Raw genomic sequence first — 22,152 nt, 5'->3', positions numbered from 1 at the left:
GCAGAGAACTCAACTCACTTCACAATAAGCAACACTTTGGCAGATAGTGAACAAGTTTTCAAAACAAGAAGCTTCAAGCTCTTTGTTCCACTCTCAGCTAACGTTTACTGTCAAACTAAACATAAAGCTAGAAAAATTGTCGTGTATTTAAAACAACCACACCTTTAGTCCACTATCTTAATGCTCACATATAATGGGAAACGCATATATAAACCTTTAAGCAACTGATATTTGAACAGAAACAGGGCAGCAACACATTTAGACATTCAATATAACATTACTTACAGTCATATAGTATTTATCCTCTGTGAGGAGCTGAGAGTTCTATACTGTAGAAACCATCTGTCTGTCTTATACTGCCCCCAGATGGCCCAGGCCGGCAGCAGAACAATGGCAATTTAATTGATCAAAACTGTGACAAAAACGAAACTTGATTCTTTTAAATTCTTTCATTATGGCATTACTGTAGGTTCTTATAAAATACAATATTAAAGAGAGCGATATTGCTCACAAAAAACACATTACAATAGTTTTTTTTGGGGGGTGCGGGGGGGAGCTGGAACAGATTAATGGCATTTCTGTTACTTTCAATGGGGAAACATAATGTCAGATAGGAGTGATTTGCTATACGAATGTAGTTATGGAACAAATTAAACTCTTATCTCAAGGCACCACTGTAAATCCTATTAAAGGTACTCCCTAGCTGTTTATATTGTGGCCACATTTACTTAATGTAAGGTCTTAAATTTGATCTAAGTGCCCTTAAAAAGGTCCTAAATTTGACTTTAGTCGACAGATACCCTTTTGAAATGCCAGTGTGAATGCTAAGGAATCAAAAGAGCAAATATATCCATGATTTTAAGTGAGCACCACTTCATATGCTGTCATCATGGAAACATAAGGCGTGGATGAAGCGCAGATGTGTGCGCAATCTGCCCTGCGTTGCCCATCTTAGCACGAATGAGTTTTTGTCGTGCTGTTCATGTTTAACTCTGCTTTGATCAGTACGATCTCGGCGCTTTATCCCTGCTCATGTGTTCCGACATTTGCTTAATTGGAATAGTAACTTGTAGGATTTCATATTTTAATCCTGATTGTGTGTGTGCTTTTTTTTTTTTTTTTTTTTTTTTTTTCTTCTTTCTTTCCTGTGCTGTATTTCTGTTAATAACCACGGTCATAAGGCCGTGTGCAGTGTTGGCATGTCTATTAAATTGTTTCCGCGGATCCTTAATAAAAGCTTTAATTAAATTTTCCAAAGTCAAAATTTTATTCTTAAAATGTGCACTTAATCTTTAAATCCGCTGGATAAAGTTCTTAAAAATACCATGTCGTTCTCCAATCTGACATGAAAAACAATTAAGTCAATGTTTCATTTTGTTGAGTACAGATAGAGCAGGTTTAGTTTTAGTTCATAAATGCTGCTTCCTGTAAGCAGCAAGGAATGTACAAATGTTTCGTACTTAATATTATTATTCTATATTCGAATAAACCAACATTTTATTATTTAAATGAGTTCTCGTAGTGAAAGAGAGGTCTTAAAATCTTAGTTTTGGCTTCCTTTAACCTGCATATAATGTAAATAATTTACATAAAGGTGCATTTTAATGAATTATAAAACAGTATTAAAGCCCATTTATTTCCGAACTGGTAGTTCAATTCAAAAGTGAAATATTAAAAATCATGTTGATTGTTTCTTATGTACTATTCCAATTTCATAATGTTGAATTTGTGATTTTCATTCGCTTTTTTAAAAATATTTATATATTTTACTTGTGTGTTTGTGTGTGTGGGTTAGTAAAGGTATGAGTTTGACTTTTTGAATGGAACTACTGATCACAATTTTCCATGTTATTCTAATTTGTTGCGATGTATGTAGGAGAAAACACCCATTTACATATTCATCCATTTTTTGGAAGAAAGGAGCTGTTCTGTTCCCACATGAAACCCTGCTGACCTTCAAATCCATCTGTGCTGATGATTTAAAGCGCTCGGCTCTGCAGTCCTCATCAACTTAGTCTGTGTTTGCGTACATTGGATGTGTGTACTCGACATCATTTAGAAATATAAAGCTCTGTGAAAGTGCACATCATTGGCTGACATTTTTTTACTTTCTTTTTTTGTGTGTCTCTCGTTCGCAGTGGAGCTGGCCATGATCATGGACCGTCTTTATGGTGGTGTCTGCTACGCCGGCATCGACACGGATCCCGAGCTGAAGTACCCGAAAGGAGCTGGGCGGGTCGCCTTCTCTAATCAGCAGAGCTACATTGCTGCTATCAGTGCTCGCTTTGTGCAGCTGCAGCATGGAGAAATCGATAAACGGGTTTGTGGAAAGAAATGTGACCTCGTCTCACATTTTTTAACAATTTGTTGTGCACCAATCTTGAGTCTTACTTAGTAAGCTTTGTTTAACGACAAGTTAAGAAATGAGTTGAAGAAACATAACATAGCATGTGATCTTGGTGTTTTAAATAGTTGTACAATGAAAAACATTTTTGCTCCCCTGTTAATCGAAAAAAAAAAAAAAAAAATATTGAGAGAATTTTTTTTCGTAGGATAAAATCTAAACGAGGCAAGAGTAAGGGAACAACTGAGAAATGGGGTCAGCAAGCTAAAATGCCTGAAAAATTTAATACTATGACGCAAACTAACTTGGTCAGAATAATCGATTCATTCTTCTTGAATTGAGGAAAAATGTAGTTCTTGACTGGAATTAACAGTGCTGCTGTTGAATAAGTCTTGGTTTTCTTTATAAAGAACATCTGAAGCCTAGTACACGTAACCATTTTTAATATCTTAATGGGTCTTTAAAATGTGAGACTCCACACATGACAATAGAAAACTATCATGTGTTGTTACTGCTCTTACAGTGTGTGATGTACTCAGCACACCACACAATAAACCATATCTCCACTAACAATCGCCAGTCTCCTCCCCCAAACCAGATGTATGTTGTAGTACCAAAATTGACCTGGGAGAGGCAGCGTGTTGCCTCTTGGCGTCCAGGTTTCAGAAAAATACAAAAATCCTTGGCTCGGCCGTCCTTGCTCTTGACAACACATGAGGTTCTGCTATCGTCAATATTGAACAACAGTCACAATTTTTTTTGGCCCTGATCGTTTTGTGAACAGATCGGGGAGGGAAGAATCACTCTTAGCACACCCTGAAACCTAGGATAATCACTCAGGATAATCTTTTTGAGAAATCCGAGGTTTGGGCCTTTGCTGACTTGGATTCGAAGTGGGGAATCTTTTTTGATGATTGATGTCTGTACCAGGCTACACATCACATTTAATGCCACAATAATAACTTAAATGGCAGACTTTTGTTCTGTTGTATGAATAGCTAAAGGTAGTTCAGTGTTAATTGTACCTGCTTCCATCTAGGGCAGTGGTTCTTAAACTTTTTACATCACCTTAAATGTTATGTAGCTCGCGCCAGTACCAGCATCATGACCAACGTTGAAATACAGTGGCCCTAAGTTAATTAAAAATCAGACAGAGGTTTTATTCCTAAAAAGTATATTTACAATTATTGTAAACCACTGTAACATTTATGCAAAATTTGAACATTAACAATACACATAGTGGAAGATAAAAATATGCACTTTACTTAAATACATGTTTAACAACAAACAGTATAAATTTAAAATGTAAATGTAAATCTATTGAACTTAAAGGTTCAATACTGAACTGTGTTCAGGCAGGGATTATTTCTTTCCGCACTAGAGGGAGTAGTGGTACGTGTAGCACACTTCGATAAGCACTGATCTAGTGGTAGAGCATTTATTTGTTCTTATTTGTTCACATCGAAGGGGCAAAGATGGAAAACAAATACATTAATTGTAGAAATATTTTGGGATCATTTAAGTGAAATTGGATCATTTCCAATGGTAAACCCGATGGTCTCGCTTAACTCATTCACTGCCAGCCTTCCCAGTTAACATGGATATTTGACTTCTAAAGCCGTCAATGGCAGTGAATGTGTTTAATATTGATATTTGACCAACATGCTTGTACTGTATTCAAGCATCCACAACACTTTTAATGCGATTCCCTCCTCCGCCCGCAGGTGGAAGTGAAGCCATACGTGCTGGACGACCAGCTGTGCGACGAGTGCCAGGGGACTCGCTGCGGCGGCAAGTTTGCGCCGTTCTTCTGCGCCAACGTCACCTGCCTGCAGTACTACTGCGAGTACTGCTGGGCGGCCATCCACTCGCGCGCAGGCCGCGAGTTCCACAAGCCGCTGGTGAAGGAGGGCGGCGACCGGCCGCGTCACATCTCGTTCCGCTGGAACTGAGCGGCGGCGGGCGAGCGGGCGGGTGGGCCGGCAGCACACGGGGGGAGCAGGATGGCAAGGTAGTGCAGGAGTCGCAAAATCATTTAACGAATAAATGCACTTTTCTGTTGCTGGTTCCTTTTCGCTCAACCTTTTTTTTAGTTAATATTTATATTTTCACGAGAGAAAACAGGATTTATATCTTAAGTATGTCCAGCAAGGAAAAACAAGTGTAACATGTTTTGTTTTATTTTTTTAAATGATTGTTACCCCCCAAAAAAGCATATGTAGGAAAGTTAGTGTGCTATGGTACTCTGCTATTCGATTGGCATGCTTTTCTTCATGTATTTTGGTTTTATGTTTTTATATAAGAGGCCCCCCAAATGAATACTCTTTGATTATGACATTTTGTAGCAGAGCTCGTTTTAGTTTTCTCCAAGACACCAATGCGAGGCTCCAGAGTAAATGTGAATTGGAAAAAAAAGGTGTTGCTGAAGAAGAGTGCACTTATTTCACATTTTAGAATATACCAGTATACCCTTAGTTGATAACCAAAGCTGTTTTATTAGCTCGCGGCACAGGATAGAGAAGCCCTGAAAGCCGAACACTCTCTCTCTCTTTCTCTCTCTCTTACTCAGAAAAAATAAGATCTCGACACATAATAATTTCGATCTCCATCTTGACATGCAAAAACTAATACCTCAAACTCAGCTGCTAATGTGCCGGATGCAGTTAAAAAAGAAAAAGAAGAGCAAGTCACAAACGCCTGCCCGTGTTCTCGTGTTTTTCTGGGCGGAGCTACGATGTTACTCGCACACTTTTTGTACTCGCTAGCTTCGTCACCTCCTTTTTATTTTTGTAACGGAAAACCTACGCGGTCGTGCGCAGAGTGCATTACGGGAATGTATGGCAATGGGAGGCTATGGGCCCCCTTCTCTCTCTCTCTCTCTCTCCCCCCCCCCCCCCCCCCCCCCACTCCTCACTTTTAGATCCAGAACCCGACCGCATTGGTCACAACTGCAAAAACAAGGCAAAAAAAGAAAAATCGCAAAGCTCTGTTTTACACCCAAAAGTCAACCAAGCAGTTCAAATCCTAAATTCTATTCAGCATCTGTGTTTTTTGAAGCATAACTGAAGATAGTCTACTACGATACACACACTTGAGGAGGCCCACCCTTAAGTCCAGCAGGTTGGGGAACCAAAGATGGCTGTGCATTAGTAGGTCGCATTGTAGCTCATTTCCTCTTTCGATTTTTCCAAATCTGTCACTTGTGTCCACCGTCAAGCGCCCCCCTGAAGGACTCCCGAGAACCAAAGATTGGTCTTAACAACAACAACAACAAAAAAGTTAGCAGTGCAGTAAAACCCCATCGGCTGGAAACGGCGACCTTATATGGACTTCCTCCCCTCGCCCCCCCCCCCCCAAAAAAAACAAACAAAAGTGCACATTCACACAGTGGAAGTCAAAAGACAAAATCCTCCCATTTTGGTAGTGGAGGAGTGCAGAGAAAACTTGATTTTGCTCACGAGCGAGGATCCTCATATGGCTTTTTGCACCTGGGATATTTTCAAACACTTTGTGAAGAATTTGCTGTTCAAAATGAGACGATGAGAAAATTATTTTATACACGGCCTGCTGATTTTTTGGAACAGTGTTTTCTAGCTAAATTATTTTGTCATGCACATATAAGCATTTATTATGCACTACTTTTCTAAATATCTTTTTTCTTTTTTCTTTTTATTTCCGACAGTCATTTTAGGCACATTTTTCACAAATATGGGGAAACTCCTTTTTGCAATACCTCAATTTTTTCACATTGTGAAAGGTAGCTTTTGTACTTTTGTTACTGAGAGATCTGCATATATGGAAATGTTCATTTTAAAGAAGAAGAAAAAAACACAGAAAAGCAGAGCGATTTCAAGATATATGATATTATTTTCAATTATGCTTTTTATACATTTCAGTGCTGAGGACTCTTTCCAACTCTTAAGTGCGACGTCACATCTACCGATGACGAGACCAAAGTGTATCCGCTCACTTGGTCTTCTTAGCTTTTCCTACGCTCAATGTTTCCACTCGGTAATGACTAGTCATTCTAATATAATAGCATGGCGAGAAATCATTGAAGAAGAAGAAAACAAAGTTGTGATCTTAAAACACAATGTTAAACATGACCTTTCCTCTCCGTACTCAACCCTATTTCCTCAAATAGTGGCCGCTCCTTTGCCTAGCCCTTTGAACTCTGTTGCTAACCGAAACAGCAGCACCTACTGAGGCATGTAAACAGTTTGTCAGATGATTAAAAAAGTGTGGAGACACTTGTAAGTCAGTAAATAAAGCCCTCCCCCGTAATAGATGCCTCCCTCAATCTGGAGTAAATAGACCTTATACCCCAAACTGCAGTTTAAGGTCTCCCCACGTTTGTGCTTCCCCCAACCTGCAGTGGAGAAAATGCCCCTAACCTATTAGACGCCTCATAATCTTCAACTGCGAGAATATAGGCCTCCCCATCTCCTGGCCACTATATGAGGGAATACGGTATCGGGGGAGAATACAAAAACATTAAGTTTGGACACTTAATGCTGATTCTCGTATTACAAGAATGGATGTTTGGTGTTTAGATATTTTAATATTTGAAGAAAAAAACTATGAATATATATATATATATATAGATATATATATATTCTTGAACTTGCCAACTAGCACCTATCGTAATCCTTAGCATGCATGATGACAAAAAAAAAAAAAAGACTGAAAGAAGCGCGGAAATGAGGTGAATTAGCTCTGAAATTTAACTGTTGTGGTGTGCACCAAATGTTTCTGGACTATGACGTTGTTAATTGAGAACCCCGACCTCAACCCCTCTATCACAAACCCTTCTGTCCTTACCACCCTCCACCCACCCGCCCCTCACATATTGGCAGACCTCAGCGGGATGCGCGTTAACACAAAAACAAATAGGCGAGCGTGAACGTTTCGGACTCGAGTATCCTTCTAGAACACTGTTGGAGGGAAAAAAAAAAAAAAAGTGCGGATAAGAAAAAGACTTTACCTACGCAGAGGAAGGGGAGCTTAAAGACTTGAATGTGGTAAAAGAAAAGAATTTAAAAAATGTTGCAAGTTAACTTTCAAGTTGTTATGTGCAATACTTCTTTTGAACCTTTTTCCAGACAAAAGACTCTTTGCAATGTAATTCTTTCAAATGCCATTTTTAATTATTGAAGACATTTAATTAAAGAAGATGTTATGTTTTTTCACAGTCATTTTCTACTGTTTAATGTAATCCTTTTCATGCTGGTGTTTGTAAAAAAAAAAAGAAATAAATGAAATCCAACTATTTGTACTAATATAAATAATTGAAGTTATTTTTAAAACATTAAAAAGGGTTTTTGTGCTCATTTGCTTTTTTTTGGTTTATTTTAAGCTACTGTGATTGATTCCATTGTAATTACTAGGTCAACAATGTATTTAGCTGTTTATTGGTATATTTTTAATTGGAATGTATAATTGATTTTTATAATTTTGATCAGATTTTTGTTATATTTTTGAGGTGAAGCTTTTAATATGTTAAAGTGTCTAGTTTTTACTAATTGCTATATTGTGCTCCACAATATATGGTTCACATTTTCTGAAGGAAAATAAATATTTAAATATATGTCTGTTAATGTTACTTAATGGCAAGATTTCAATAGTTTTTAACTGTGTATGGGAAGGTTTGTTGTATTTATTAATAGCATTTTTTTTTTTTTTTTACTTCAGATATCACCTTAATTTTTATTGTCATTTCACTTTATAAGTTCCTATTTTTGTATTTTCCTTTCTAATGATTAAGTTATGTAATACTGATATGTCCATATTTCTAGGAGTTGGTCTGTAGAAGTGCTAGTGAAACGAAAAAGAAAAATCTGTTATTTAATTGTTTGCGGCCAACTATTTATATAACAGTATGCATAATTTTTCAATATTTGTAATGTGAAATGTTGAATGAAATAAATCTTAACTGTGATGAATATGTCCGCGTGTTCCATGTGTTTATTCATATTATTTGCATTCAAATTAAGGAGACAATGCATTTTGGTAAATTAGTCCCACTTTAACAACAGTGATGCAATGTTACAGAAGAACTTGCTCACAGACACATTTAAAAAAGAAAAATAGATAAAAGATTCAAACACTTGATGAGTAGGCAGGATCTCCAAAGATCTATTTGTATTCAAACATAATTTAAAAAAAAAAAAAAAAATCATAATAATTCCCGTCATTAATTTAACACTTCTGACCATCATTGTCCCCTGCAGGTACAAATGAGCGTCGTATTGTCTCAAATGACGAGATTTTATTTTTGAGTAGCAATTGTTTTGATATTTTTTCAAGAACCCTCTGACCGCCGCCGTCATTCTAAACCATGACATTATTTGTAAAAACTAAAATTGGACGAATGTGTCTCGAGGTTGTATTGGACTAGTTTGGACACTAGGTGGCGCAAGAAAACCAAAGATTGAACTGCTTTGTGCTACGTTCATGAAGTGTAGAACAGCTGAACACCGTTTTACGCATACACGGAAGAAAATATTTGCGTGAGAAGCACTCAGAGTCAGACGATATATAAACTAAATTTAAGACATTAAAAATAATTTATATTAGGGGGGAAAAAAGTAACGTTACTACTCCCGGGTTAGAAGGAGCTATTTTTGAGCTAGGCAAAACAGTATGCTCAAAAGTATGTAAACCAAGTTGACAAGTGCGCGTTTTAGGCGAATGTGCTGGTTCAGTGGGAAGCTGCATTTATGTTTGATTTTCGATGTTTCCCGTTCTCATATAGAGCATAAAATACAGCTAAAATGCTTACGTTGTACAACATACTTATCATCTAAATCATGTTAATGTGTCCATTTAATTAGAAACAACTTATCATTTATAGCCATTTAAAGCAATCTAATTGAAACTACGCTCGTTTACGGGAGTCAGTGTACACATTGTGCTGCCTTCAGGAACCCCTGGAAAGTTTGAAAATTGTTTGACATCAAATTATTACCCTATCACAAATGAGAAAATTATAATATCATATTAACATTTCGCTTGTGGTGCCTTCATGAACCCCTACAACGCTGGTATATTTCTTCACTGTAAATTGGAACCCATGTTCAAACTACAGACCTGTGGTGCCTTCAAGAACCCCTGGAAAGTTGGTCTATTTAGGTACTATAAATTACTCTCCATGTACGAACGATAAAATTTATCATATTAACACTTTTCTTGTGTTGCCTTCCGTAACTAATTTCTTGACTTTAAAAAAAATCATATTACACACTTATTTCAAGCAGAATGTTGCGTGTTAATCGTCAAAACCGTGCTACGATGTGCCTTTTTATTTGAAACCACGACCAGATTCTCCCCTGTCTTGTAGTTTACTGGAATTCCCTGAATGCAACATTAATTTACCTCCCAAACGAGTCACAAAAAAAAAAGAAACGAAAAGAAAAGAAAGGACTCAGAGTCTGGGTGTTGGTGCACAGCAGAGCAGATGAGGATTCGGGATTAAGGGGCTGGGCCGTCCGCTGGGTGGGAAAAACGAAGAAGCGTGCCTCCAGACGTCCAGTTGGTGAGCGGCGGACGGTGCAGCAGCGTCGCATCCTTCCTTCCCGCAGCAGCAGCAGCAGCATCACCCGCTCCTCATCCTCCTCATCCCGCATCCACACGCCGCAGCAGCACGCTGTAAGTAAGTACCTCAATCGATCTGCACGTTTTGCCCTCATTCGCCGCTCTGCCTGACATGCATGCAGTATGCTTGTTTTTGGGTACATTTGGAAAGCTCATAAATGTTTAGGCTTAAAAAAAAAAAAAAATTAAAAAGTATTTTTTTCATCTTCATACAATCCAACAATCAATATTGATTGTGACCTTTTTTTGCATTCTACTTTATTCATACCTCAGTGGTAGTGTTCAGTTATTCACATTTGTTGATTTTCAATATATATAAACGTACATATATTATACAGTGTTTGCAAGTATTTATGATTAACATGCTGTTGCTTTTTTCATTGCTCAGTGGTAGTATTTAATCTTATTTTTGTTTTTAAGTCTATATTATTTTAGCATTTTAATGTATTATTTATTACATTTTAAAAAATGTATTAATAGTCCACTTATATCTGTATGTTTAATTAATGTTATATTAAATAAATGTATCAAAAACAATAAATAAGATAAAAATTTACATTTCATAATAAATATAATTTTTAATGTAGATAAACAATTTAATAAAATGTATTTTACGTATTATTTTATTAAAATCTGCAATAAATGTATTATTGATTTTTAGTCATACATTGTTATATTTTTACATTTTGTTTTCAACATTTATATATATTTATTTTTTTATAAATCTATTATTTATTTAATAGTATATCTTTTTAAAATGTTATATTGTACAAATATATCAAAAATAATAAATAAGATAATAAAATGTACATAAAATAAAAAAATCTTATATTTAATCATAGAGACACAATTTACTAACATATATTTTTTATATATTAATTTATAATTGTGTTAAACTTTGCAATACATTGATGATTAATTTGATTAATACATTGCGTCTCTTAATATTTTAACATATAAATTAAAAATAATTATTCATGATTATTTATGTGATCTTTACTGGTTTCATATATTCATATATTTTCATTGTCTAATTCTTATGAGCACTTATTTTATTATAAATTATATAATAAAATAAATAATAATAAATTATATAATAAAATAAATAATAATTCTAAATTATATAATAAAATAATACATCTTTATTTGTTACGTTTTATTCCTGTTATTGTTGTTTTCCAGTCATTGTGTCACCTATAATAAAGACTTATCATCAAGTTTGCCTCAAAATTGCATAACAATTTTTAGATTTAATATTTAATTTTCCTTTTTTAAATTTAATCATGTATATTTATGTAATAACTTAAAATAAACGATTATAAATGTAAAAAAAAATACAATTATAAGACAATTCTATATATATATACACAGTGTGCTTTTCTTCTTTGTCCAGGGGATTACGAGGATCTACAAGATGGTGAAACTGGGGAGTCATCTTCAGGACAAAGGGGCCAAAGCAGTGAGTCTGGAGGACGGCTTCCAAAACGTGCCCCTCATCACGCCTCTGGACGTGGGCAGCCTGCAGAGCCAAGCCCCTGACAAGGTGAGCCCCCCCCACCGTCGCTTTCACTTTAGCCCATCTATCCTTTGTGTTTATTTATTTTCCCATCTGACATTAGCAAGCAGATTAGGTCATTTGTCATCTCTGCATCCCGCAGTAGTCCACGCCCCACTGTTCGTTAATCCCGTTGCCATGGTGATGCTTCAAGAGGAGCTAATAATGGGCATTTCCATAGGATTTGCCTTTGAGTGGCATGGTCTACTAATGTTGGACGAGAATCCCCTTCACACCGCCCGTACGCAACATTGTGGAGCGATCACACGTCACAGTCTAGTGGGAGGCAAATTGCCGTTAAAGCTGCCGTCTAACGTCGTCTTTAACGCCCCAATAAATCTCCACATTGTAATTCATCTGAGAATCTGCTTGCATGAGTGGTAGCAACAGCTGTTTTGGTTAGCAACAGAGTTCTAATGGGTCCCAACGTTTTCATTCCTGTGTGCGAATATGGGAAAAATAACACATGTACTACCTAAATTTTTTTTTTCTTGATGAGAAATGGAGGCATTTATTTGAGGGAGGCGCTTATTTGTCTTGAGTGGATGGTAACTAATCACTAGTTTGTAAAGTTGTTTGTGACATACACTATGTATGTTTGTGTTTTTGATGTGATAACAAAGGCATTTATTTGAGAGATGTTTTTATTTGACGTTTATTTGTTAATTTGTGGTTAAAATAATGACGATGGGAGTCTATTAGACCATGTTTCTCCTCCTAGAGGATAGTGGTTTGAATCCCTCACTCTGTGTGTGTGTGTGTGTTCCTGATGGAAGACATTTATTCGAGGGAGGTGTTCATTTGTCGTTTATTTGCTCCACCCGGCAACTATCCATCCATCCATCCATTTTCTGAGCCGCTTCTCCTCACTAGGGTCGCGGGCTTGCTGGAGCCTATCCCAGCTATCATCGGGCAGGAGGCGGGGTACACTCTGAACTGGTCGCCAGCCAATCGCAGGGCACATATAAACAAACAACCATTCGCACTAACATTCACACCTACAGGTAATTTAGAGTTGTCAATTAGCCTACCACGCAGGTTTTTGGGATGTGGGAGGAAACCAGAGTGCCCGGAGAAAACCCACACAGGCACGGCCAGAACATGCAAATTCCACACAGGCGGGGCCGGGGATTGAACCCAGTTCCTCAGAACTGTGAGGCAGACACTCTAACCAGTCGTCCACCGGGCCGCCTACCCGGCAACTAACCAACTAATTTCTGATTAAAATAATGGCCACTGCAGAGCGGTTTTCTCCTGCTTAATGGACACTGGTTGAATATGTTCTCTGTGCTTATGTTCCTAATCAGATAATGAAGGCATTTATTTGAGGGAGGCAGTTTTGTTTTAATGTGTTTCACCCAGCGAGTCCGTCACAAATTTTTGAATAAAATCGTGACCACCGCAGAGATGTTTTGAAACCCTCTCTGTGGCGTTTGCTTGTTCCTGATGGAAACATTGAAGGCATTTATCTTAGAGAGGTGTTTATTTGTTGTTAATTTGGTGCAGTCAGTAACTATTTGACACATTTCTGATTAAAATAATGGCGATGGTAGTGTATTAGACCCCTGCAGAGAGGTTTTAATTTTTTGCCGTGGTTGTGTGTGTTCCTGATGGCATACTGAAGACCTTTCTTTATTTGAGGGAGGTATTTACTTTTTTTAAAGTCTTAAATGTATGATAACTAAAATAATGGCGATAGTAGTGTGTTAGACAGAGATATTTTCACAGTGGTGTGTACGTGTGTGTGCGTGTGACAAGCACTATCTGTCAGCAGCCACCAGTTTGTACTATGTGACATGACATTTAAAAAGCTGTCAGTCACTATACACCGACAAGCTCGTACCGAGCTCGCTGGTTTAGACATGCAAACGCACATGTGCGCACGCGCACACACACACACACACGCACACACACACACACACACACACAATCTATTATGTGTATATCATTGCCAGGCCAAGTAAGGCTGAACCCTGGGGATGTACCATTGAATTATTGCTGGTCCTGTTTGAAGAAGAAGGTACGAGATAAGAGGAGTCTTTCTCCGGTGTCTCGGCTGGCTGTCAGCCATACAACAGATTTTGTCGTCTGCTCCCCCCGACTGAAAACATGTTTTTGTAGGGCCTGCATAAGCTGCTTAAAATCGCCCGTATGAGGCAGCGTCACTAATCACAGGCAACAAAGTCTACCCCACGTCTTTGTTCTTATTCAGAATGTCCCAGTGGAAAGGAAGACGGGTTCATGTGTATTTCTCTAAGTAGTTCCAAATATTTGGAAGTAAGGCCTTTATTTGAATGGAGCCCTTTTTTTGTGTGTAAACATTGTATAGGGGACTGAGCGAAACAAACCGCTAAATGTGCTGTGGTGAAGTTCTATTGTACCGCTCTGGAAACGTGTCTGTAGTAAAAGTAATTACCATCGTTATTTTCTTTCCTGTGTGAAAAAAAGGAGGCGTTTAATTGCGCCCTCTGTTACAGTTGAGGACCTTCAGTATTTTGTCTTGTGAAGTCCCACTTTGGCACTTTGAGGATTTGTATTATCTTGCCACTTTGATTCATCCAAGTGAATGAAAACAATGTTATTTTTTCCAGGGAGGAAAAATTTGGTGTTTAATTGAGGAGATGAATTTAATTGAGGAGTGGCGTTAATTGGAATGGAGGCCGCTAATTTAGGACGTACAGTGCTTTTGTTTTGTCTGACTGAAAACATGTTTGTCCAAATCAGTAAGGCCAATCAGGAAGACACTATTTTTCCAAAAGGGAAAAGAGGAGGCCTTTAGTTGAATCGAGATATTTAGTGTAAGCATCTTTTAGAGTTCACTCGTTAAAGACAGTGTTTTGTCTTGTCAAGTGTCACTCTCACTCAGTGAGGCCAATCAGAACGACAGTAGGCTTCTACAGAGGGAAAGGGAGATGTTTAATTGAGGTGCGGCGTTAAATTTAGACATTTGTTTTAGGCAAAAGGCCTCAAGTGAAGACAGACAGTTTATCCCTTTCCACTTGGACTCATTGAGGCCAATCAGCATGATGTTGTATTTCCAAAAGGGGGAAAAAAGAGGTGTCTAATTGAGGTGAGGCAAATAATTCAGGCATATTTTAGAGCTGTGGACAATATACAAAACATGCAATGTTTTGTATTTGCAAGTGTCTCTTTGACTCAATGAGGCCAATCAGAACAACATTGTGTTTCGAAAGGTGGGAAAAGGAGGTGTTTAATTGAAGTGAGGCATTGAATTTCGGCATTTATTAGGCTGGAGGCCTCAAGTGAAGACATACAGTTTATTTCTTGCCACCATAGGACACATTGAATATTTTGTTTTGTCTCGTGGCACTTTGACTCAATGAGACCAATAAGAATGACGTGTTTCCAAAATGAATGTTTAATTAAGGTGAGGGATTTATTGAGGCATCTATTAGAGCAGAGGCCACTATTTAAAGACATGCAGTGTTTATTCGTGCCACTCAAACATTGTTGTAATGTACTGTGGTGGCCCAGTATGTCTGTTGCACAGTACATACAGCTTGCTGTGGGTCATGTGAACTGACCAGTAAGTACCCTACATTGGCAGTAGACTTGCGAAAAGCTCTTCGTGGGAACCCACGACTGCGGGGTTAGCGCGCGCGCACACTCACACACACACACACACGTACACCCATTCGTTGTAATATGGCTTTGGCCTACATGAGCTGAGGCAGACGAGTATTAGATTGGATTCCACCCAAGCAGGAACGCTGGAATCGGGATTGAATCAGCAGTTCAGTTTCATACAAAAAAAGCAGGAGGAGGAGAAAGCAGATGGAGAGAGCAGGCTGATTCCTGCATGTTTTATTTATTTGAAAACAAAAAGCTGCTTCAAACACTGATGAAAGATCTTCAGTATTTGATCGCACAAAGGATTTAACAGTGTTGGACATATTCAATTATTGAATAACGAATCAATGACTTTATGTGTTATGTGATGATGTGAGGACTCACCACCAAAGTGTAATCCGACTTCTGTTCAACAAACGAGCATGGTGTGGTAGTTCACATACTGCAGCTGAATTTTTGTGCACCAAACATCTACTAACACAGGAGACTCACGTGTGTCCATTAGTTGGAGTGTCAGTGGATCATGATTCATTCATTGCAGCTCTATCTGCTGTGTGCATTTCGGCCACCGGGGGCAGTATAATGCAGTCACACAAAATGTGATTGCGTAAGCTGCAGTAATATTAGTTGTTTTTCACAAGAGTGATAATGAACATTTGCCTGTGAGTGTTGTTATATTGTCTGTCTACATGTGTTGATGCACTGCTTGTCTTCAAATATCAGTTGCTTAAAGCGTCACAATTCGTTAGTCGGTCTATGGCGTTTTGTATTGTTTGTTTGCATCATGCTAGAAGACTTTTGTATGAGGTAAAGTTATGTACTTGTTTTAAATACAAAACGTGTACTTCTACTTTTCCGTTTAATTTGACAGTAAACTTCAACTGGGAGTGCCGTTAAACAGCTTGAAGCCTTTTTTTAATTTAATATTTTTTTATTTTTTTTATTTTTTAATGTTCACTATTTGCCAAACTCCTACTTGTGAAGTGACTTGAGTTCACTGCCACCATACAGCGCTTATATCTCAAATTTCTGCTCACAGGTCAAAGGAAAAAAACAATGTTGGAACAATGGCTCGTATCTTGAAAAACGTATAAGTCAGGTGACTCATATCTCAAGGTACCACTGTACACTGTGTTGCCCAGCAGCTCTGCAGTGTGTTGGAGAGACAGTAGTTTTTTTTTGGGGTGCAGCTTCTCCCAATTTCCAAGCTTGGGCTTTTCTTCATTCCATATGTGTAAAAATTGATTTACACCCCCGACGTCTCTCAAATTCAAATAACGGCTTTGACTTAAGTGTCCCCGCCACGCGCATCTCTAGACAATATGCTCTCATAATGCAATGTGATTCCAATCTAAAGTTGCTATGCTTGCTCAACTTTTTTGTCATTTTTCATCTTATTGTTTGATTTTGGCACTCACGAGAACCCTTTTCATTCCCCCAGCAGCCATGGCCGCTATTTTCAGCTAAATATCACAATGCACCAACTAAATAAATTGTGTACTGAAAATGTCAGTAACGTTAAAACAGTTGATTTTCGGTTAAGGCGTGTTTATTTCAATGGTCCCTATTTCAGAGATTATGTTCAGTGCCGTTTTCTGGTAAACATTCAGACACCTTTGATTAGTTCTCCGTTTCATCCAATGTTGCACCAAAGCATGTGACACCACCATACATTTTTGCTTGTTTGTTTGTTTTGTTTTGTTTTTACATAAAATACGTCTGCGGCTGCGTTCGCACACTTTAAGGCTTCCCTCATCATCATCACTCGCTCTTTGGGGAGAGAACATGAAACTCCATCTCGAGTAAGAAAAAAAAATCTGACAACTTTTCCACAGGGAATATCACATCTAGAATACTGATTGTAGAGATGGAGAGAAAAAAAGAGGGTTATATCCATCTTTTGTGAAGTGCATTCTTTTATGGTGTATAATGGATTGTGTGTTTAAAAGGATCAGCCCACATAAATGGAATGATGCTGTCTAAAAACAACTGGTGTCAGTCACAGCCAGGTGAAATGTCAAGACGTCGCTGTCAAATATAAGCCACTAATTGGCTTTCTGGCTCTATAGATTCTTGCAGCACAGTCTGCAGAGCTTCTGTATGAAATCCCCTTCCCCGCTGATGTGGAAGCATTTAACGCCTCATGGAAAGGTCATGGTCCACCTTTGTACTGCTGGCAGCTTACATGCTAACAGCTACACGACATGCCAATGCTAATTTGATCGTCAAGATGGATAAACGTGTAATTCTAATCATTCCATTTTTAAAACCCGGAGTTAAAACCGCTCAGTTTCTCGAAACCTCCATTTATGAACCTAGCAGCTGTATCCTAGCAGCTACGTGCTAACAGATACACAACATGCCGTAACTAATCTGACTCTCCAAATGGATAACCTTTTAATTCGAAACATTTGTTTTCCTTAAAGCTTACGTTAACACCTTTGAGTTTCTTAAAAACCTTGCATAAAATAGGAAGTTTACTGACCACTCAAAATAACTCAACACACAACCATTAATGTCTAAACTCCTGGCAACAAAAGTGAGTGAAAATGTCCAAATTGGGCCCAATTAGCCATTTTCCCTCCTGGTGTTATGTTAAACGTTTAGTGTTTCAAGGTCTCTGGCATGAATGGGGAGGAGGTTTGTTAAATTTGGTATTATTGTTCTCATACAGGTCACTGCAGGTTCAATATGGGACCTCATGACCAAGAACTTTCTCTGTATACAAGCAATACACTGACTACTCTTGATTGTGTCATTTCAATAGTGTTGTTCCAGGAAAAGATAAGAAAAATAATTTATTTTTTTCAAACACGCTTTTGTGAGTAACTGTTTTTCTTCTTGATCAATTATACTGTCACTTTGGGCAAAGCCAGAAACAGGACCCTAGTGGTCATTTTGTTGTTTTATGTTCTAAAATACCTTGAATCTGCATTCATTTTGCCATGTAATAATCCCCAGCTTCAGCTAACACGTGGATACATGCACTTGAAATGTAACGTCTCAAGCAATATTGGAAAGGTACGAAAGGAAAGAAGGCAAACAAAATAGTTTTCAGCAAAGGAAGGAAGGATACAAATGAGGGGGTCTGAGGTAAGGAAGGAAGGAAGGACGGGGATCAGGAAGGAAAAGATGCCAGTGCCTAAGACATCTCATCGCTGCTAATTTTAAAAGATGTTTTAACTCTTTAAAATGCAAACATTTAGGATTAAAAGTCCATTTTCGACGGTCGAATGAGCTACGGCGTGTAGCGTAGCTGTTAGCATGTAATTGCTAGCAGCACAAAGGTTGAGTCGGACTCGTTTTAGGTTTTTGCATCCGCAGGGGAAGCAATTCGTACAGAATATTTGCATGAATCTAGACAAGGCTTTCGTCAATAATGGTCACATTCAATTGAATATCGAGGCAAGTCATGATTATAAGTCCAATACTTTTCCATGTAATATTGACAAAAAGCTATGGGAGTGTTTTGCTATTTAACATTGGGATCTTGTGGTTGCTGCTGTGTTCTTGAAAGAAAATCGATGTCAGAGAAGAGCAACAATAAAAGCGTAATACCTTTCAATTTTCCCCTCCTCCCCAAAAAAGAAAAAATACAGCAGATATCCACTTTGCCGCCTCGCAACTCCAATATTGTTCACATCACGAAATCGCCCATTTCCGATTTAAACCCTTTATTTTTTTTCATTGAAGCTTCCTTTTCCCCCCCTCCACACTCCTTCATTGAGCCGCCAAGAATACAACACCGTGCTTTCCTCTCGGGTCAGCGGTCTCGAATTCCGGCCACATGACCCTATTAGCCTGCAGTGGGGAGTAACTGCTCTCCCCTTCCGATGATTCCTACTTGTGGGAATACTGAGAGACAAGCATAGAACGTGTCTTCTTATTAGCGCTATGGAGTCCCTCTTGAAATTTCAATTCATTATTATGCGTCAAAATGTCCGAACACTCACCAATTTTGGGAAGCGCGTATCCTGCTAAATATTTAAGAATTGTAGGTCTTTCCGGACAACATTCTTCGAAACTCAGCCAGTAGCGCCTCCTGGAAAGTTTTAAAAAAATTAGCTCCGGATACCACTCAACATGAACTTTTGGGGTCAATGTTTATCATAACATAACACTTGAAAAAGTCTTAAGGACACATGCCCGAAATTGAACAGGACGTTGGCCATTTTAGTTTGAAGCATCCATTTTGTGCAAATTCTAGGGGTCGTACTTTGACCAACTCCGACAAGGGAATTCAGCCAAATAAGATCCAATTTGAAGTTGAAATTTTCTTTGATTTTCAGTGTATCAACCAGCATGCCAGCCCTTAGAGACTACCAGGATTGAAGTGGAATTTTCTACATTTTCTGTATATATATTGTATATTTTTCTGTAGAATATTGCTTCCTCATTTTTGATGTTTAATTCCAGAGTTCAGATTCGGTATGTAATAATGACCTTCATTTCACACTTCCTCTTCTATTCTCCCTCCACTCATCTTTCTCATCTCTCCTTACTTTCCATTTTCCAAATGACTTTATGTATTTGTGAGTGTGAGCGCCATTTCTGTGAATTTGTCCTTGAGCTCCCAATGAGAGTCATTCCGGTTCCTTTTTTCCAATGAGGCTCAGCTTCACCTGTTTGGGCCGTTCGTCAAAATTCAATGCGTGACGTAGCTCACTTGAATAAAAGCATACACGATTTGCATGAGCTAACGCTAATGGGTTACAATCCTATAGAGTGCAAATTTGAATGGCTCTTACGCAGTAGATCCCCTTAGGGAAATTGGAACATCCAGTAGCTCATATACAGAGACCAGTTTGTAAAATAATCTTGGATGAATAGACACAGACAATGAACATGAAATAAATAGCAATAAACCCTACCCTAAACTCTTAACACTTCCCTATCCCCAACTCCATAAATTTATACTTAGCTACATTAGTCTCTAACCCACTACCCCTAACGCTTACCAAAACCTTACCCTAAATACCTAAACAGGAGGCGCAGAGCTTTTATTCCCTCTTGTGGCACATGTTGTGTGAAGCTGTTAGTAGATGAGAGGGACCAGAGCAAGATTGAAATCTCCAACTGCCCCTAGAGGGCGCCGGGATCGTAGATGTCTATGGCCGGGATACTGAAATTGTAATTTCGCGATCACAGCGTGCATGACGTCACTCACATTTATTACAAGCACATTTGAATGTATACAAACAACTGCAGTTTTCTAAAAGTCGATAGTTTGTCCATTGGCAAGTCATTTACACATAGAAGGAACGGACAGTTTGATTCTCCTGTCCAATTTAGTCCTCTCTCTCACTTCACTTTACTTCATTTTAGCTCCGACTCTTGTCCCGCTCCATATCTCCTCCAGGATGCATTCTTCGCTGAAGGAATGCTCGTCGACTCCACCTTGGCGCGAAGCTCCTCGCGGTTGTAGCGTTGTAGTCAAAAGCCCAATAGTACTGATATTCTCCACTCAATAAAATACCATAGCCAAAACGCTGCAATAGTGCAAACGGGCTAACACGACGCCAAAATGGTGGAAAGTTTAAAATAAGGGACAAACTAATGGCGCTGTTGTAGGCTGCCATTAAAGGCGCACTCAACACTGCCAAAAAACAGTCCAAAACGGGTTAGGAGAATGCACAACAAACATTAAATGACAAAAAAAGGTAGAAAAGTACAAATTAAGGAAAAGGGGAAAATAGACTGCTAACCCTAATGAAAGCCTAACCCCCTTAAACCTATAACCCACCATCATAACCCGCAATGCTACCAAAATCCATAATCCTTAACCCCTCCACCCTAACCTTGACCCTAACCAATTCCAAACCCTGACTAAGAACCCTAACCCCCGAAACCTACCCCACCCACCCAAAACACGAACCGCAAACTGTACCCTTACTCTAACCCCAACCCAAAGATTTAATCCCAGCCCAAACCTAACCAAATCACGAACCCACAACCATATCCAATAATCTTTAAATCCTAACCTAACCTTTCTCCCCACCCACCCTTGATTTATTTATCTTTATGTATTTCTTTATATTTATACACCTTTCCCCAACCCTCAACCCAATCGAATAATCTTGGATAAATAAACAGACAATAAACATGAAAAAATCCCTAACCCTCTTGTAGTCTAAGCCTTAACCTCACCATACCCTACCCACTACCCAACTCAACTCTATCGCCCCAACTCCAAAACGTCTTTAACCATATTGTTCAATGAATATCCCTCTAACAGTACTTAAAAAGACAATTATTAGCAGAATATTTGATACAGCTCTTCTATCAGATCTCATTAGACTGTGCAAGTTACTGTTTCTTGGTTCTTTTTCCTGTCAAAATGTCAGTTCCCATTTCCCACACCTGCCTATCACATAAATTCCACACACCCTCCTATAAATAACAAGTGTGACTTTCGCTTTAGGTTGTGGTGAAAACTCGCACCGAGTACCAGGCGGAGAAGAAGAGGCTGAAGGTTCCCAAAGTGGAGGAGTTCACCATCAGCTTCACCGACGGCGTGTCTGAGAGACTTAAGGTAAGAGGAGTGTGGAATGATTGTTATTCATAATAATCATGATGGTGGCGTTACAGTAATTACAAGGATTGATTTGCCGCATTAGTTCCAGAAAACATACAATACACTATGACGTCAGCCGGGATTATCATCTAATGGAAATGTGATAGCAGAAATGCATCATCGCACACGCTCACGCACACCTTTGTGGCCCAGCCGAGGAAAGATGAGTGCTGCACAGTGAGCGAATCACACAATTGGGCTCTTCAAAGCGACGACACGGCCCGCCTGGCTTTCTGCTCCATTCTCTTGCGTTGTTGTTAGGGGAGACCAAAGAGAACTCACGTTGTCATGGCAGCAAAGAAAAGCTGTCGCCATGGCAACCCGCCACGAGAGCCGGTGGGAGGAGGCAAGCCAAGGTGTGTACATAGCAACACGGAGATTGGATTTAAAACTCAAATAAAAGTCTCTTTGATTACATTTACTTTCATTTTATATCATTAAGTTCTAAGATTTTATGGCACAAAAAAAATAACGGGATTAATAAATGGAGGAGGC

At 38.6% G+C, this 22,152-nt stretch overlaps 2 protein-coding genes across 5 annotated transcripts in view; both read left to right on the top strand.

Annotated features, from left to right (window-relative positions):
• The window catches only part of cpeb4b (cytoplasmic polyadenylation element binding protein 4b), a 40,276-nt gene extending 31,986 nt beyond the window's left edge, over positions 1 to 8,290 (top strand). For all 3 annotated transcript variants that reach the window (XM_061701937.1, XM_061701936.1, XM_061701935.1), the window contains 2 exons: positions 2,139 to 2,320; positions 4,069 to 8,290. In XM_061701937.1, the coding sequence (XP_061557921.1) occupies positions 2,139 to 2,320; positions 4,069 to 4,296 (410 nt within the window). In that variant the 3' untranslated portion in view covers positions 4,297 to 8,290. The remainder of the gene's footprint in view (positions 1 to 2,138; positions 2,321 to 4,068) is intronic.
• A 1,463-nt stretch (positions 8,291 to 9,753) lies between these two features.
• nsg2 (neuronal vesicle trafficking associated 2) overlaps positions 9,754 to 22,152 on the top strand; it is a 29,589-nt gene continuing 17,190 nt past the window's right edge. Inside the window, exons 1-3 of one of the 2 annotated variants that reach the window (XM_061703339.1) lie at positions 9,754 to 9,991; positions 11,331 to 11,480; positions 21,505 to 21,615. In XM_061703339.1, the coding sequence (XP_061559323.1) occupies positions 11,352 to 11,480; positions 21,505 to 21,615 (240 nt within the window). In that variant the 5' untranslated portion in view covers positions 9,754 to 9,991; positions 11,331 to 11,351. Of the gene's footprint in view, positions 9,996 to 11,330; positions 11,481 to 21,504; positions 21,616 to 22,152 lie in introns of both variants that reach the window. The other variant, XM_061703338.1, reaches the window with a different exon arrangement.

This window comes from Phycodurus eques, chromosome 17 (genome assembly GCF_024500275.1).
Source record: "Phycodurus eques isolate BA_2022a chromosome 17, UOR_Pequ_1.1, whole genome shotgun sequence".
Lineage (NCBI taxonomy): Eukaryota > Metazoa > Chordata > Actinopteri > Syngnathiformes > Syngnathidae > Phycodurus > Phycodurus eques.
Note: the sequence above shows the minus strand (reverse complement) of the source record. Positions and strands in the feature narration are given on the sequence as shown.